General features: G+C 39.9%; 1 protein-coding gene across 16 annotated transcripts in view; it reads right to left on the minus strand.

Moving 5' to 3' along the window:
• The window catches only part of TRPS1 (transcriptional repressor GATA binding 1), a 210,739-nt gene that overhangs the window by 67,912 nt on the left and 126,930 nt on the right, over positions 1-15,897 (minus strand). For 13 of the 16 annotated variants that reach the window (XM_015283047.4, XM_015283046.4, XM_015283037.4 and 10 more), the window contains one exon: positions 3,294-3,353. The exons of the other annotated variants lie outside the window; for them this stretch is intronic. In XM_015283047.4, the coding sequence (XP_015138533.2) occupies positions 3,294-3,353 (60 nt within the window). The remainder of the gene's footprint in view (positions 1-3,293; positions 3,354-15,897) is intronic. 16 annotated transcript variants of the gene reach the window in all.

Consider the following 15,897-nt stretch of genomic DNA (forward strand, 5'->3'; position numbering starts at 1 on the left):
GCTCCTACATTTCTATAAGGGACTCCTTCCACTTATGACTACATAACCTAAACCAGAGAATAATCACATTATACATAAGCTCCTCATTAAGAAAAAAAAAAGAAGGAAAATACCACTCCGCCTCCAAAATCCCACAGTTCTAATTCCACATCTTTATGTCTCTATTTATTACAAGTTCCAGTTGACAGGAACAGATATAGCCTTTGTTTCCACTGGTATCTCATTAGCAAAACAAGCCTGCCAAAAGCCAAAACAGTTCGAGATGTTGTTTCACAGAAGTTGCCTGTAAACCAATTTTTGTTTATGTTTATCAGTCAAAATGCGTGTGTGCCTTTTGTCACACAGGCCTACAGTCAAAATTATCCTGCTTTTATTCTCCCTACAGGTGGTATCCAATCAAAATTACGGCATTTACTTCTCTACACTCTGAAGAAACACATTGTATGTTAAGAGTTCTTCTAAATCACATGCCTAGGCACTGGTGCTCTAGGCTACAATTTCTTGTCAAACCAGGATGACGTTTGTTACTTCACAGCCATCTCAACAGGACAAAGCAAGTCTGAGTGTGACTAGTCTCTGCTGCTGCTCACAGCTACTGATGTCAAGTGTTCCTTAGGAAATTACTTGGGTGGAGGTTTGTAGCCTGATCTCTCACTGTGTGGAGATTGTAGACGGAGAGGTGAAATTCAGAGCAGAGCAGGAAGGGAAAGTGGCATCTCAGGATAATGCTCAAGTTTCTGAACAGCAAAACAGCCACTGAAGTCAGAGACTTATCTGCTGGGAACCTGCACTCTGACCCTGATAGGCAGATAGTAGAGACACTCACAGGCACCATTCAGCCAATAACTTGAACTAGAAGGACAACATGCCGGTGATATATCATTACTTAATATGGCCTACAGAACCATGACAAATAGTGGAATGGACACATCATGTGATGACACTGATAGCAGCAGATAAATTGGTATGGTCTGGGCATATTTTTAGACATCCAAATACTAATATGCATTTTCAGGAGTGCTGTGTTACAGACTTCAGGCTGTTTCAATAGTAAACACTGACTTCTCTTTTTCATAAAATGGTTTTAATCACACAGAGGGAAGAAAGTGAGATTTTTTTCAACGTAATTCTCAAGAAATGACCCCAAATACAGAAATTTGAGCACCGATGTGCAAAGAATAGGGACACCCACCCACATGTGATTATAACCTCGGTTGTGTGATGGATCTGTTTCCTGCTGATAGCGTAACAGGGAGCTGCAAATAAATATCAGGGCAGTATGAGGATGATGGAGAGAAAGGAATGAAAGATGCATTAAAACACAGGAAAATGTCTACTGTCTGAAGATGGATGATCCAGAGGAATGTGGACAAGTGATTCGATTCAGTGGAGAGGAGGGAAGAGGTAGCACCTATCAGCTTTCAGAAATTGCTGGTTTGGAAAATAACTTAACCATCCATCTAGCCGCATTCCTCTTAGATTCTTGCTTTAGTTCACATTTACAAAAACATTTATGTTAAAATCAAGCAGACACAAATCCCACAAAAATGCTGTAAAATAATCTATAAATCAACAAACTGTATCTTTACTTAGATTAAATGTATGAATACACTTAGATGCCATTTAAATGTGCAAATATACTTGTTCTTGGCATATATTTGATGTACAAATTTGTGTTAGGGAAGCACCTATTTTGTATTTTGGATAGTACTACTAAATTTAAACCTTTAGGACTTAAAAATGACACACGGCATTACAAGAAACAACCATTCAATGAATTACTGTACCTCCAAAAGACATATATTAATTGTCCTTCCTATAAATTATTTTTTTGTTGGAAGTAATGGGCCCACAATTTGACTGTCCTTAAGGATTTTTTCTGAAGTGTCCATGATATGATTTTAACATGCTTGAAAAAAGAACAAGTCTAGCAAGAACAGTAACATCACAAAACAAACACAGTTATCAATATTTTGAATGAAAATACAGATAATACAAGTCATTTGTTATTCTCTATAAAACTGACATTATACTTTTTACTTCTGAATGGGCATTTAATATCACAGTGAAAAAATACTTATAAACGTAGGTTAAACGTCACTTCTACAGTTGTAATAAAAACAATAGGTATATATGACCAGTGCTAGCATCTGACCTCTTAAAATACTTCTGTAAAATGTGTTTTGCGTAGAAAAGCAACACTGTCAAACAACAGTATAAGTAAGTGAAATATGTAAGCATATTGTATATCTCCTAATAAATTTTAGGTTGGTAAATAAGTGCGTATACACATCTCATCCAAAGTTCTTGTCTGATCAAGAATAAAATATTAGAGCACTTTTGTAAGACAATCGCTATGATGTCCTTAGGAAAGCATCTTCTTTGCTTGTATTCTGTTTTTGAGATCTCATTTCATTAAGGTTGCTGTTAACGTGGTTTAAAATGGAAGCTAAGAAAGAAGGTACAACATTAGCAGTAACGTATCAGAAGTGTATCTTGAATTCACTTTCCTTGTATTTAAAGCAAAAAGTTTGAAGCAGCTAGAAGCTGTAGGAAACTTTTTATCTGTCAGCGTTCACTGAGATCGTCAGTTTTCTAAAGCAATACTGCAGACTGTAAACACTTGGGAGTGCAAATGCTTTTTCTAACATGCAATTCATAGCAAAAGAGAGGAACATGTGTTTAAAGGAAACTGTGGTAATATAAATAAATAAATATTAATCATGATCATCAGTCTTCCAACAGTTTCCCATGGAATTTGTTGAGGAGGTACAGAAAAATTGCTGATGACCTGCTAAAGGATTGCCTTCTTTTTAAACTGAAAGTCACTTAAAGAAATCATTGTATAAACCTACTGTGTCAAATGTAATCAAGTTGATTGGTAAATATTAGTGTATTTTTCTATCACTGGAATTTGTAGCAGGATGTATGACATGTAGCACACACACACACAAAAAAAGTTTGGCTGAAGTTGCTTGAATGATTTATTTCACTTTTATCCCAAACCACGAATGCTAAGCTTCATCACTGATGAGATTTAAGGGTTATCACCACCTCTCATAAAAAAATTCGCACGTGGCACTACGTGTGTTTTAGGATGTTTCCCTATCCAACAAGTAACATGCTAAAGCTCTCCATACTTGAAGAACATCACAGCTAGCCAGAATGAACAACTCCAAGTCATATACATTGAATATGGTAATGCGTAATACTTGTTGTTTTGTTTTTTTTTTTTTTAGCCAGACTGGACAGTCTCAAGCAGTATAACCTCTTTATTTCAGGAATAGACTTACCCTTGCATATTTGGACTCATTTGTACTGGACACAGTCTCTCGCTGATCACTGATAGCAGCCTGGAGGAAGAAAGTAGTATGCACTTGGATTTGCAATGGAACTCAGCTCTCACCGATTCCCTCAAAGTCTGACTGCCTTATGCCTAAGAGCAGAACATAATCCAAAATCCAGCACTTTATCTAGGTGCCCCTGAGCTGTTTTGAAAACTTGGCCTCGACCCCAGCCTGTCTCACCCTACTCTGATTTTCAGAGAAACAAACTGTACCACAGTCATTTCTACACCCAAAGCTTGCTTGCTTGCTCCATGGACAACCCCCTCCTCCCATGCTTATCTCAACAGCAGCCATTTTCTGTTCCTTTTGTAAATTTGCACCTCATCTCAGGCTGACCTAGAACTATGCAAAATTGAACACAGACTGGGAGAAAATCTTATCTTATAATGTAGAGACAAGAGAATGTTTGTGCTTTTTTTAGCCATTTCTTTTTAACCACCCATTTTTTCATTGAACTGCAATGCCAGCATGTCAGTGCTACTCATACACTGACATTCCTGCAAAGAACAAGGAATGGCCATGTTGCTTTCTTGCCTGCTTTCTTAGGAAGTACAGCATGGCATTCACAAATTGTCAGCCCCTGTTCTCTTGAGGTAGAAACCTGTGGCACATTCATTTGAACAGCAGATCTTTGTTCCTTAAACCACAGCGTCAGAGCTGTTTGTATTTAACGTGTGTGAGATGGAGCTGTTACCAATACCCGCTGCCCCCCAAGTCAACTGATGTCATTACCTACCAATATGTAACGTAATTTCAAAACCAAAGCTCCAGCTCTAACATCACCCCCCAAGATTATTTTATTACAGCACTTATCATTACGTGATCTTAAAAGTTAAGTCTCCCACGAGGGAACATTCCTTGATATTAGCCAAACCATGAGACTAACAAAAACTTTCTATAGTTTTAACATATGGATTACATTTGAACTGACAGTAAGTTTTCCTCTGGACTGATACCCTGTCGCCTCTGTACATGGTTGTGCTTATGGGGCTCTTTTTAAGCGCCGCTGCCCTGAAATAAACTCCTACTTACTCCTACAGCATTTCACACCAGCCAATTTAAATATTTTAATAATGAGTAAAAAGTTTAAAATGAAGATAAAATATTCCGTCAAGCCACAGACAGTGCTGACAGTTCAAAAAGAAAATGCTTTCTTTGCAGCATCCATCGGCACATCTGGCTGTAGGCTGCACTGTATCTCTGGACTGCTCAGGATTCCCCGTCTCCATCTCCCTCCTCTCCAAACTAAACTTCTCATCCGATGTGCAAATCAAAGAACCACCAAGCCAAAAACAGACAGAGGCCAACACCACAATGTGTGTGACCTGACGTCCTGCTGGAGGTCGGAAGCCATGGCCTTGGCCAGAGAGGTCCAGGGTGGGCCTGGTGGCTCTGGTGGTTGTGGTGGTGGTCACCACAGCTGGTAATGACCACAGCTGGTCACGCTAAAGCTCTGAACATTCTCTTGTCTGTTTGAGTATTTTTATGCAGAGTTAAGAAGCAAGCTAACAGATTCTGACATCCACCATGTCCTGGCAGAAGGAAATGCTTCAGATTTCATGGTTATTTGGGTTTCCAAGTGCCAATCACTGTTTCTGTTTTTATTTATTTAATAGCTATCTGAAAATGAGAAACTTAGCAACATATTGTGTAGCTGATTTGGCTGATAATGCCTTTTTTTTAAAGCTCATTTCCTGCTTTAGGAGAGCATGGTAACAGAACTGGATATTTTTATTCCACTCAGACAAGGCGCTGCATTAAACCAAAGCAAGAAAAAAATTGCTGAAAAGGAAAAAAAATAAACTACTGCAAACTGATGAACAGATTAGATTAGATTCATGTTCATGTATCCCCCTTTTTTGGATATTTTATTATTAACTAAACTAAATTCAGCTGTGCACAAAAATTAGAAAATATTATACAAAAGCAGAAGCTAACTAAAATGAGCTGATATAATAATTCTTTTTTATTTAGTTGTGAGAGACTTTAGCCAAGGAAAAAAAAGAAAAAAATATAGGATTGTATCTAAAGAGAAATCTAACTAGCAAAAATAGTTTTTAACTTCAAAAGCAAATCAAGAAAAGGCCCTAATTGCTTCTCAGCAGTGATACAGCTTGCTTCAGTGAATATCGCCATGTCTTATTGCTGAATTCTATAAACACTTTCTGTGCTGATAGAGAAGGGTGCACTTTGCATTCCTTTCTCAATATGGTAAAGCTGTAACTTATACCTCTGACTTATCATAGCATTGGGAAACACATGTTTTCCCCTTATTTGGTAGCACAGAGCATCTGGAAAGGAAGAGGGACATACCTCACGGTACCAACTATGAACAACTATCACAATAGACCTGCCTAAAAAAGCTGGCACGCCACCTAGTTAGAGCAGGATATAAAAGCAAAGCTGCTGATGTGCTCACTGCTGCAGAACAGCTCAGGGTTCAGCTACCCACCTTGCTGCTGGCTTCCATGTGAGCCAGCACCCTGTTTTCCACTTCTTAGAGCAGCCTATAATGTATCAAAATAAATAAATGACCAATTTACATGGGTAGCTATTTTATGACCAAAAGTGGAAGGAAGAGGAAGGCCATCATCACTGGGAAGGTGAAGGTCACAGAGCTGTGGTGCACTCTTACTCGCAGTGCATCCCATAAAGTACGAAGATAAGGCAGAAAAGGGAAAGTCTATGCTGATTCTTCCCATTATAGAGGGCAGAGTTGTTAGGGTAGCTCTGTAGCTGAATTCAGGATGCTCTTAGCTGCTAAAAATACGGGAGTGAGGTAGACTTTAGGAACCTTGGTACCAAACTCAGTACCCTAAAAGCTGTATTTGGAGGTAGCTGAACACCATGGGTCCCAGAATTGGTGACCTCAAAGCTCAGGAACAGAATTAGAAATATTCAGCTCTGAACAAGTGCTGGAAACTCTGAGGTTTGGCCACTATGAGCAGCTCTGTACCAGTCCTCCAGTCTGAAAGTTCCTGAGCTGTCTGCCGCACCCTTGTGCTGCTGCAGGATCTGCCTTCCTCCTGAATACCAGCTCTTACGTTTCCAAAATTTTATTCTCATTTTTAAAGTGCAGAATAAGAGGCTGTCATTTAGTGGGAAGAGCAACCATTTAGTAAGGAAACTTCTAATGCAAGAAGTGAAAGGACAAAGACTTATCTCCTTTTCCTCTAAAATGCCTCAGCCACACCTCCTGGAGATCCCTGATTGCTGCACCATAGGCCAGGGCTTCTCCATATGGGATGTGCAAACCACAGGGACTGGTAAACAATTCTGTCCAAGCTGCTGAGTGCTTACTCCTCCATATGGAAGCAGCTGGGAGGTGGGGCTGCTGCTGCAGCTGATGATGGCTTTTAACATTGCCCCATCTGGAAAGGCCTGGCCAGAGCAATGTTAGGAATGAAATGTGTCTCAGGGTCCAGTTCACACCTTTGCAGTGAGATCATCTTCCCTTCTGACTGCATCTGATCACCATATACCTGGTATCTTTTAAATCTTCTTAGTATCCTACATTTTGTTTGTGTCCAATAGCAGCTCTGGTCTCACAGACATGGAGAAAAACAAAACAAAACTAAAAACAAATAGGCTTAAGTTGAGCTCCAAGGAGGAGATAACAAATACCGAGATGAAGGCTGTCAAAGAGGTGACATTATCACCCCCTGTAGATAGCCTGCAGATGAGCACACAGCCTTCGAAAAGCAGTTGGTGTGGTGCTACCACTAATACTGCAACAGCCACACGCCAGACGCCACAGGTGGGCGGTGGGAGCCCTCCTGTCAGGACACGTGTGGAGGAGCACAACTTCCAAACACACAAGATGCAGCAAGCTACGGTTATAAAACCTGATCAAAAAGGGAAGTTCAGTTCGTTCTTGTTCCCTTGAAAAGCACCACAAGACTTTGCACACACCTAGTTTCTCTGGGTAACTGTATGGAAAAAAAATTAAAAAAGGCGGTTTTAGTGCCCTTTTCTGAATGGAAAATGGCAACAGAGGACTAAGTAATATTTCCAAGGACACAAGTCCAACCCCTGACAGACTCCACAGGAGAAATTCCTCAGAAAGTCACTCTGCTGAAAGTTAGGGTCGCTGCTCCCCCTTCCTCCCCACGCTCCACAAAGTTGGGATATTCTGCATCTAAGAAGCACAACTACAGACAGATGGGGCTTTTTTCTCTCGCAATGCATACATCCATACACACATCATATCCCATAATGTATCAATTAAGCCAGTCTCATTTCTTCAGATCTTCACTTGCTGAAAGATCATTTTAAGAACAGAAAAGCGAAGCCAAACAAAAATTTCTTTCTGGGTGCTTTTGAAGAAAACAACTACATGAGCAGTGATCTGGCACAGGCAAGACGGGAGATGACAACCAAGGGAGAAGATTCAAGAATCTCCGAGGATGAGGCAATTCCTACTGTTTTGAACTGCGCCTATGAGCCCAGAGTTGGACAGCAAATGCTCCCAGGGAGGAGCTGCAAAGGAACATGCTGCACAGCTATACAGCAGATGATGGTATCACTGTCCTACTGTTTCTGCTGAACTTTACCACATGAAGCAGCTATAAAGCATTTACAGTGTCAAAGGAGCCATGATCTCGGAGAACCCCTGGGAACATGATGGAAAGAAATATCCCCTCAACAGAGAGAAGCATCACCGCAGCGTTAATGGCTTTGGTTGTGCAATTCATTCTGCTCTGAAGCTCGCTTACGCTCCCTCTGTAACTGAAACCGGGTTTACTTCTACACACCTAAACCATTGGGAATTCCTATAATCTGCTCTCTTTGATATCTGAACTGGCTATCTTTAAAAAGATATGTTCCAGTGCAATCAGACTGCAGCAGCTTGATTCAGGATTTACTATATGGGAATCTTGCAACCATCAAACCAACCTAAGTGATCACAGCAGTTCCTTCTGGATTCAGATGCACAGAAACCATCTCCTCGTCCTTAAGATGTTAAAGTAGCAACTGTAAAAAACCATTCTAAATTGCTATAAAATGGGATACCTCTTTTAATTCTTGTATTTTTTTTTCCAATTTCACTTACATATCACCATTTATCAGCATCATTCAGACGTTCAATAAATAAAAAAGGAGACAAAAGCAAAAAGAAAACCCACATGAAAAGACATTTTCATTATGAAAAACAAACAAGTCGAACAAAAAAATCAACCACAGCAAGGCGTGCCCATATACTGAAATACACCCCTTCAAAGAAACAAATTACTGATTACAAACAACACAATAATGGCACAAACACTATGAAGAAAAAGCCTTTCTTTCATTCTTTGTCATGAAACATAATGAATACTGAGATGACGGGAAAAGAAAGCTTAGTGATTTACTGTCAAATGCCATCACTGTATGGAAAGCTTGCTTCATGCATTGGGGTAGTAAGAGTTTCTAAGGGTTGGTTTTATTACAGACAGCACACGATGGTATCTTTGTCCTTTTCTGGGCAGGTTGATGCTATCCACATGGCACAGCACTCACAGAAACGTCTCACTCCCCCACACACTGAAATTTATGTCAGTTGGATGTCGTTAATAACGCTCTCCAACCAGATACGAGCAGTCAAAGTAAAAATGACAGATGTAAGCAGGATTTTTTCTGCGCATGAGGTTCTCATGGAACGTAGAGGGGTCACTGTTCTACAACTACATTTTGACTTACGCAGCACATAAGAAAACATTTTCAGACAGATTCAAATATTTCTATGCACATACAGCAGAGGTTTATTTTAAGAAAAGTACCATAGGAATGCAGTAAGTAGAGTAGTATGACCTGCTTGTTAGGATAAAATGAGTTTTGTGCTCAAAGATCCCTGATAATCTTGTTATCATTTTTCCCAGAATAGATGAATCACAGATCCCAGGACCCAGCACCCTTCTCCATAGCGAGCGTTTATGCTTACAGCATGAGCTGCACATCACAAGCAGTGCCCATTCACAGAAACAAAACAAACATCCCCATCACCGAGAGCCGCCTCGTTTGATCTCATTGCAACTTGAAAGCAACGCGAGGTCAGGCAGGGGCAAGAGCTGGAGAGAAAGACCGCCGCGCGATGCCGACACCCAGCAGGGTACAGCCTCAGAGGTGCACCGAGTTTCTCTGCCTGTTTCCTGATCCCACACCAGCGAAATCACCGGCTGTTCAGCAGAACTGGCTGATGCCCCGGGTCAGTGCTAAGCCAGCACCCCAGCATGCTACTGGGGGCCGCTGGTATGCTGGATGTCTTGCTCCTGGTTTGAGTCACAGAAGTTTTCCACCACCTGTGACCATTAAAGATTCCCTCACACTTTTTTCAGGGAAGCGTTAGCCCTCCTGACCTGAGCAGGTAATTATTTTTCGCCTGTTTAATTTCCACCTGGAGTTTTGGTTTCCTTGCTTTCTGTTCCTAAAGGGTGCTGTATGTCACAATTTATGGAAGCAGTCCCTAAAAGAGAACAACAGATCCTCTGGGACTGGACTGTATCAAATACAGCATAATTAGCAAAGAATAAAAAATAAGGGTATTGAAATCATTTGGGAGGATGATTTTTATGTTTTAAAAGCCATTTCTTGTTTCTTCCAGATACAGCCAATCCTGAATTTACAGTGAGGTGAAGGAAGTACCCTGCAGCATGCCAGGAGACCAACAAGGGAGGCGTGCCAAATCTCCTCTCCCATGCAACAATTCAGTATCACTGCAGCTTCACTGCCTTCAGAAGCTTTACATTCATTTTGCTGAGAGGAGGACAGAGAAACATTCAGGTCTCCTCATTCTCGGTCACCAGACTGACCAGACTGACTGTCTCCCTTTTCTTAAGCCAAAGGACAAAGAATACACTTCCTAGCAAAATGACAGCACGTTCAGTGACAGCACCACTGGAAACTGTGTGAAAGTAAACTCAGCAGTATTTTGTGCAAACATCTTCCTGAGTATATATTTATTTTTTACTGTGAATCTGCAATTCAAATCAGTACAAGGTGAATTTCACTTCATTTATATGTGGTTTTTTTTGTTTTGTTTTGTTTTGTTTTTTGGCCAATGTGATTTGAAAATGAGGCCAGCTTTGGTCAAAAGGGTCACAAGCCACCACAAGCCTTGTCTGAACTGGAAGACTGGTATGAAGCCTAAAGCCAGGCAACTTCTGTTTCATCCGCAGCACAGGTCCAGAGGTGTTACTCTGCTTTAAAACTCTGCACAACATCTGAGCAATTTCTAACCGTTTGCTTGTGCTGCTCTCCAAAAATTAAGAAAACAGAGCAGGTACATATTAATTGTTTTGCTGTGTGGCTCCTAGAGGAGGGAAGAAACTTGAGCCAAAATATCAAAGAAGCTGAACTCATTTCCATTTGTAAAGAACTGCTTTACTGTCTGTCTGCAAATAAATCTCCTTAGTAAATAGCTCCAAGGTTGAACCAGAGAATATTGTATGGATCAAAGAATTCATGTCTTCCTGTGTAAAGTGAACAGGCCGCAAGCTCACTTGTTTGTCTAAAACAATTAGGGCTGGTATGAAAAGGAGGGGGCAGGGACAAATAAGCCACAGCTGATTTTACTTTGCAAAATATTTTTTTTGGGGGGGGGGTCAAATTAATAACCGGTCAGGCCCCAAAACAGTCTAATCTTTGTCAATTGGTGCCAAATTATGCAAGGTGCTGCCAATTCTGGTTGTCTAACAAATCAGTACCAGTGTACGTTACTTTTAGGCTGAAGCCTGATTGATTCTGGTCATTATTTGGGCTGATCTCATTTGCACACATGGAACCAATATGTAGTCCAGATGTTCATTTGCAGTGAACCACTGAGTGAAACTACTCATATACACGCAACTTTAATCCTGCCGTACAGCACCACAGCTCCATCGCTTCTCCTCGCTGATACAAAGATTCACATGAATAAAATCTATAAAACATTCTGCTGATATTTCTGTCAGCTGAATGACTTTTACAGTACTACATAAAGTTGACAGATAAAGCATGCCAGTCCTAATTCGAGTCAAGACTTTTCTTTGGGGACTTTAACCACTGAGCAATCAAACAGATTGAGCAGTAATGTTTATTACGAAGCATAAATCATTTTCCTGTAACTACTACAGGTCTAGCCTGAGGGCAAAACTTTTGGGTAGCCCATGAATCCTGATATACTGAAAAAGTTACTAAATTGTATTGTCACTCTGTCATTTGTTTATCAAAAGCAAATTCATAAAGCTCTTCACATGCAATTCTGACAATCATTTTTTCATTCTACAGGTAACTTTTAAGAGGAATTCTCCCTTTACAAGTAATCAGTAAAATGAGCGTCATTGTCACTTTACAGTTGTTTATGCTTTCTAAGATGACACATGTTGCTTTAACTACCTAACCCCGAATTCTTTTCTTTTTCTATTAAAAAAAAAAGTCTTTCCTTATGATGATGATTCCACACTTCAAGATCCATCTGTTTCCTCTGGCTCCTCTGCCATTTTGGCCTCAGTGGAGTCCTTTTAATTGCATTTACCCTTATCCTGGATTGTATGAGCCTATTCCCAAGGATGTCTGGTTTTCATCAGGTAATGACCATTAATTCTGGCTGCATTTCCTTCTAAATCTTGTTGAATGGCATAAGAAACAGAAGCTCTATGTCTTTTCTTGCATGCCCTATTGTTTTAGAAATGATCATTTTCTCTGAGCTCAGATTGAACACTGGCTCATCCAGAGATGACCCTCGTACTATAGAAGTCTCCTCTCTGCCTCCATATTTTGCTCTTTATAACTCTTGATATTGCCTCTGTTCTCCCTACGCACATTTCATTCACACAACTCCAAACCATTCCAGAATATTTGCATTTGCATCTGTAGCTTTTGCATTACTTAAATGCTGAAAGTCTCTCAGGCTTGGGAAAGTGCAGCTTATGGTACTGCCCCAGGTCCTCCTCTGGGCCTTACAAACCCAGCCTCAAAAGACTCTGTAACCTAAGCAAAATTTATGGGTTTCCAGTTCTGTAGCCAGAGCTAATGTCTTCTTATGGCAAGTTTTATTTTTATGTGATCTGGTAACAGTTAATAGAGGAAACATAATAGCAGCACACATCTCAGTAAATGCAATCTCCCTGTCTATAACTTACATGTGTGTGTTAGCATGTATGCACATATGTTGAAAAACTAACATTATGTTCTGATGTAACCAAAATGATTTTCATGTCTTAAATACTATGATTCCTTTGGTTAAATAACATTTTAATTATGAGAGAGGAAAAATGAAATCCTAAAATTGATGATTTAAGCTTAAAGAAAGTTAATTTTGGAGTCCTATTCAGTGCTTCATCTGCAGCTGATTTGCAGAAAGACAAAACATAATCTCTAACTCTCATCACATAAAGAGCAACAGTAATTTACTTTATATCGTCGTTGCAGAACAGATTAAAATCTCTGGAAAGTGCAGGCTGCAATATTTTGGTCTACACCTACACAAGCAAGTAAAGCAGGTGAACTGCACTCATTTGGCAGTGTTTCCAGTATCAGTGCAGTGCATTACTTTGCCACAGTGACCACCCAACCCTCCGTCACCTGGTTTCTCATTTGCTCAAGCTGTGCTCCTCCAACTCTGCTTTCCTGGGGCGAAAGCAGGTACTAGTTGACAGTGGGCACACAGCACAGACAGCACTGGGCCAAGGTTTGTCTCCCTCCCCATGCTCCTATTATTTTCTGCCTTCTCCTAACTTCTGCTATGTGGTTCAGAAGCCTCTCTCTACACTCTACTGCAGCAATAACTCCTTCTGCGTGTTCCTGATTTTGATAAGCACTCAGTATCTCCTAACGACACTACAGTATTATCAAGGCAGTTTCAGTTGTTCACGTTGAACTAATCAGGAGTGATCTGTGCATGCTGAGAACCCAAGACAACATCTTCACTTTTTCCAACAAGTATAACGGACAATTCTGAATTCTATAACAATTTTCCCCTGCAATTAGCACTGTTCCTGTCGCTGACAAAATACAGCCCAGTATCTTTGAGATCTAAGTTCCTGCATGAGCAATGTGTGATTAGCCCAAGCCAGTGTATTACTAAACACATCAGCTTCTATTATTTTTATTGTTCTGAGGCAGACAATAAACATCTACATCTATTTTTAATAAAGAACAGAAGATATGCAAAAACAGATGTCCTCTCAGGCAAACTGTTCGAGCAAAAAGAATGAAGATTTATATCTAAGCACGTCTTGTCCTCTCCTCCCTTTTTTTCCACTTCGATGCCTTAATGCAGCTCTGCAGGTTCTTATCTTCACATGCAAGGCTAAAGAGTTAAGCAAATACAATTTCATAAGGTCCCTCTCTCAAAAGGCCCAGACATTACAGGGAGTGAAAGGGTCTTACTGCAAGAGAGGGAAGCCATCTTCCAACAAACTGTCCAGGACACCATCACTGTACATATAAATGACTGTAATGAACACATCTTTGATTTGACGGTGTTTTGTGGCCATGCCTATCATGTTATAAAGACTAGAGACTGATGCCAGGGGCTCAAGTTAATTTAACTAAAGGGAGAGCCAAATATTTGATACAAATTGTATCATATTTCCTTCTACCTCTTGTGGATTTGGTATTATGTGAAGATGAAACCTGATCATGTTAGTTGACACAGTGCTATGAGTTCGAAACTGCATTTTGCCAGGCAGCAAATGCTCAGTATCTCAAAGTGTGAGCATTAGATTCGTAATCTCTCAGGGAAACATTAACCTATTAAGCAGAATTTAAAAAAAAAAAAGAAAAGAAAAGAAACAAACAAGCCCCAGGGAATTCTTGCACCTCAGCTTTTTTATCTGGTTCTTGCATGAGGAGATCTTATCCTCATTTCAGGTGACACGTTAACTTGACACTATGAGCTCCTGGTGTAGGCTCAGAGCTTTCTCAGTACAAACAGTTTAGATGCTGCGATTTAAAGAACATGCCATCTGACCCATCACCCTCTTCAGCACTTCTGTAACACAGGCTTTCCTCCAGCACTCAGTAATCCGCCGCTTCTATCCCATAAATTGCAATGCAACAGTTTCCTGGGAGTTAGTCTCTTGGGTTCAACAAAGTATTTCAAACTTCTTCAGATGACAGCATCCCCAGCTGTCAACTTCTTACCGTGAACGGCTTTTATTAGGCTTGAAATTCCCTTCCATGAAGTCATGTACTGCAGTCTGACCTTGGCTGTGCTTGTTTCATTCCACTTCCTCTGCCTCGGGCTCCCTCTGCCACTCACCCAGTCACCAAGACTTGGTTTAGTGCCTTCATTTGTTCATCTTCTTAGTGTAAGATCTTTTTCTCACCTGAGTCAAAGCCCTTTAATGAAACTTTCTATCCTTCCGCCTCTTTTGTTCAAATATCAAGGTCATCAGAAACGCAGTTTCAGATCTTAAGGTTGTTACAAACCAGAGCTACATGTTTTGTTATACACCAGAGTTACATTCATGGCTCCCAATTCTGCAGCTAGGTGACATTCAGGAAGAAGCAAACCTATCCTGAGCTCTAAACTGTCTCTTCCTAGATTTAATACAGAGTCACCATGTTTCTGGAATACTTACCCCTCTGATCCAGTTTTTCTCTCTCTCCATGGTACATTAAGTCTCATATTGTCACATATCTCAATTAATGTGACATTTTTAGCTCTGATAAATTTGCAACTAACTTTTTAATTTTTAATTAGATTATTATGTAGAAGTACTTACTGTATTTCTGTAAGTGACACCTATGCTGGCAGATTTAAAAAGTGTCCATTACAAAGTCAAAGTTTAATTAGCTTTCGCTGCAAATAAAAGACATATTAACTTACAATTTGCTTAGAAAGCCATATATTGCATGATCATTATTTTTCCAGAGGTGATGCCACTAATTTTTTACTAGGGGATTTTTTCTCATTTACTTCATACAAAAGTCCCTTAACTCCTTATGCATATTGTAAATCACTCCTCATGCCTTTGACCTTATAATGATTCAAAGTCCCACTTTCCATGTGAAAGGAAAGAAAAAAATGAACATAATCTCTCAAGCAAATTTCTCATGTGAGAACCAACACTCATATGAACATATCTGTCATCAGTTAGTTGGCTATCTCTCGTAGTAAACAACAGGCCACCTCTGGAGGAATGGGTTATAGTAGTAACAGAAGGTGTTGCATGTGCTTTCCTCAGAGAATGTCATTTAATCCTTTTCTATATTAAGTAACAGTGATTTAATTCATATATATGCTATAGGCAGCAATGGGAAATGTGTGGAAACAGGGTACACCAATCCCAAAAAAGGATGTTTTCCCTACTTCTATTTAATATGGGAAATGACACCAACAAAATGGAAGAGGGATGTTATTAATTCTTTGGGAAGAGGAAGTTGGATGACTCTGCAATGTCTATCTCTTATCTCAGCATATATTGCAGCACATATAACCATTTTCTTCTGGAAAAGCACATATAAAACACGAAAATCGTACTGCTGTTTCAATGAATTAAGTGCAATTTTGCATAAACCAAACTGCTCTGGATGTATCCAGCTACTTCATGAAAATTAAATCTGTCCCATTTAGTTTCATTGTAGC

This window comes from Gallus gallus, chromosome 2, assembly GCF_016699485.2.
Source record: "Gallus gallus isolate bGalGal1 chromosome 2, bGalGal1.mat.broiler.GRCg7b, whole genome shotgun sequence".
In the NCBI taxonomy this organism is placed as follows: Eukaryota; Metazoa; Chordata; class Aves; order Galliformes; family Phasianidae; genus Gallus; species Gallus gallus.